The sequence below is a fragment of the Sinocyclocheilus grahami genome, unplaced genomic scaffold (assembly GCF_001515645.1).
Source record: "Sinocyclocheilus grahami isolate Dianchi unplaced genomic scaffold, SAMN03320097.WGS_v1.1 scaffold3248.1, whole genome shotgun sequence".
Taxonomy (NCBI): Eukaryota; Metazoa; Chordata; class Actinopteri; order Cypriniformes; family Cyprinidae; genus Sinocyclocheilus; species Sinocyclocheilus grahami.
The window spans coordinates 18,132-19,473 of NW_015508401.1; the positions used below are offsets into that span (position 1 = coordinate 18,132).

At 52.1% G+C, this 1,342-nt stretch overlaps 1 protein-coding gene across 1 annotated transcript in view; it reads left to right on the forward strand.

Moving 5' to 3' along the window:
• Nucleotides 1-1,220, forward strand: part of LOC107576130 (E3 ubiquitin-protein ligase RNF139-like) — a 5,146-nt gene extending 3,926 nt beyond the window's left edge. The window contains exon 2 of the mRNA XM_016262379.1: nt 1-1,220. This exon is cut by the window's left edge and continues 1 nt beyond it. Within this exon, the coding sequence (XP_016117865.1) occupies nt 1-1,004 (1,004 nt within the window). The 3' untranslated portion in view covers nt 1,005-1,220.
• The last annotated feature ends 122 nt before the right edge of the window (nt 1,221-1,342 follow it).

The window sequence follows — 1,342 nt, forward strand, 5'->3', positions numbered from 1 at the left end:
TAAGCGGACTGGATCCCGAAGAGCGACTGATCCGGCTTAGCCGGAATATGTGCCTTCTGCTAACTGCGATTCTGCATTTCATCCACGGAATGACGGATCCGGTGCTAATGTCGCTAAGCGCCTCGCACGTCTCCTCAGTGCGCAGGCATGTTCCCGTGCTGCTGGTGTCGCTAGTCCTCTTCGCTCTCCCCGTCCTGCTTAGCTATGTTCTGTGGCATCACTACGTGCTAAACACGTGGCTCTTCGCCGTCACCGCGTTCTGCGTGGAGCTCTGTCTCAAAGTCCTCGTCTCGCTCACCGTCTACGCTCTATTCATGATCGACGGCTTCTACAACGTGCTCTGGGAGAAGCTGGACGACTATGTCTACTACGTGCGCTCCACCGGCAACATCGTCGAGTTCGTCTTCGGCGTGATCATGTTCGGAAACGGCGCGTATACGATGATGTTCGAGTCGGGAAGTAAAATCCGCGCGTGCATGATGTGCCTGCACGCGTATTTCAACATCTACCTGCAGGCGAGGAACGGCTGGAAGACGTTTATCAACCGTCGCACCGCCGTCAAGAAGATCAACTCGCTCCCGGAGGTCAAAGGCACGCGGCTGAGGGAGATCGAGGACGTTTGCGCGATCTGCTATCAGGAGTTCGCCGCGTCCGCGCGCATTACGCCGTGCCACCACTACTTCCACGCGCTGTGTTTACGCAAATGGCTGTATATTCAAGACACGTGTCCCATGTGCCACCAGCGCGTCTACATCGAGGACGACGGACACGAGCACTCTGCATTCTCCAATAACAACGGCTACGTCGCGCCGGGGCAGGAGAGGGCGGAGTTTGAGGAAGAAGAGGGCGGGGCTGATGTGGGTGGAGCCGCCGGAGGGGCGGAGCCTGAAAACGAGCTTCTGGAGGACAACGACAGCATCGAGTACGACGAGGAGTGGGGGACGCAGCCGGGCGTGACGCTCGTAGAGGAAGAGTACATTAACGACGACACGGACTCCAACTGAAGGATGTTTAAATTAAAAACGATTGCGAGATCAGGGACGTTATGCTTTTGTTTGTGTGTGTGTGTGTGTGTGTGTGTGTTCGGATAAAAGGGCTGATCTTGTGTTGTTCCTGAAACGCTCTTGACCATGTTTGGCTGAACGATAAAGAGTAGGGTTGCAAAACGATGAATCGTGATTAATCGATTCAAAATAAAAGTTATGTTTACATACTATATGTGTGTGTACTGTGTATATTTATTATGTGTATATATATATACACACACACATACACTACCGGTCAAAAGTTTGAGATTAGAATGATTTTTTATGTTTTTTACAGGAGTCTCTTCTGCTCATCA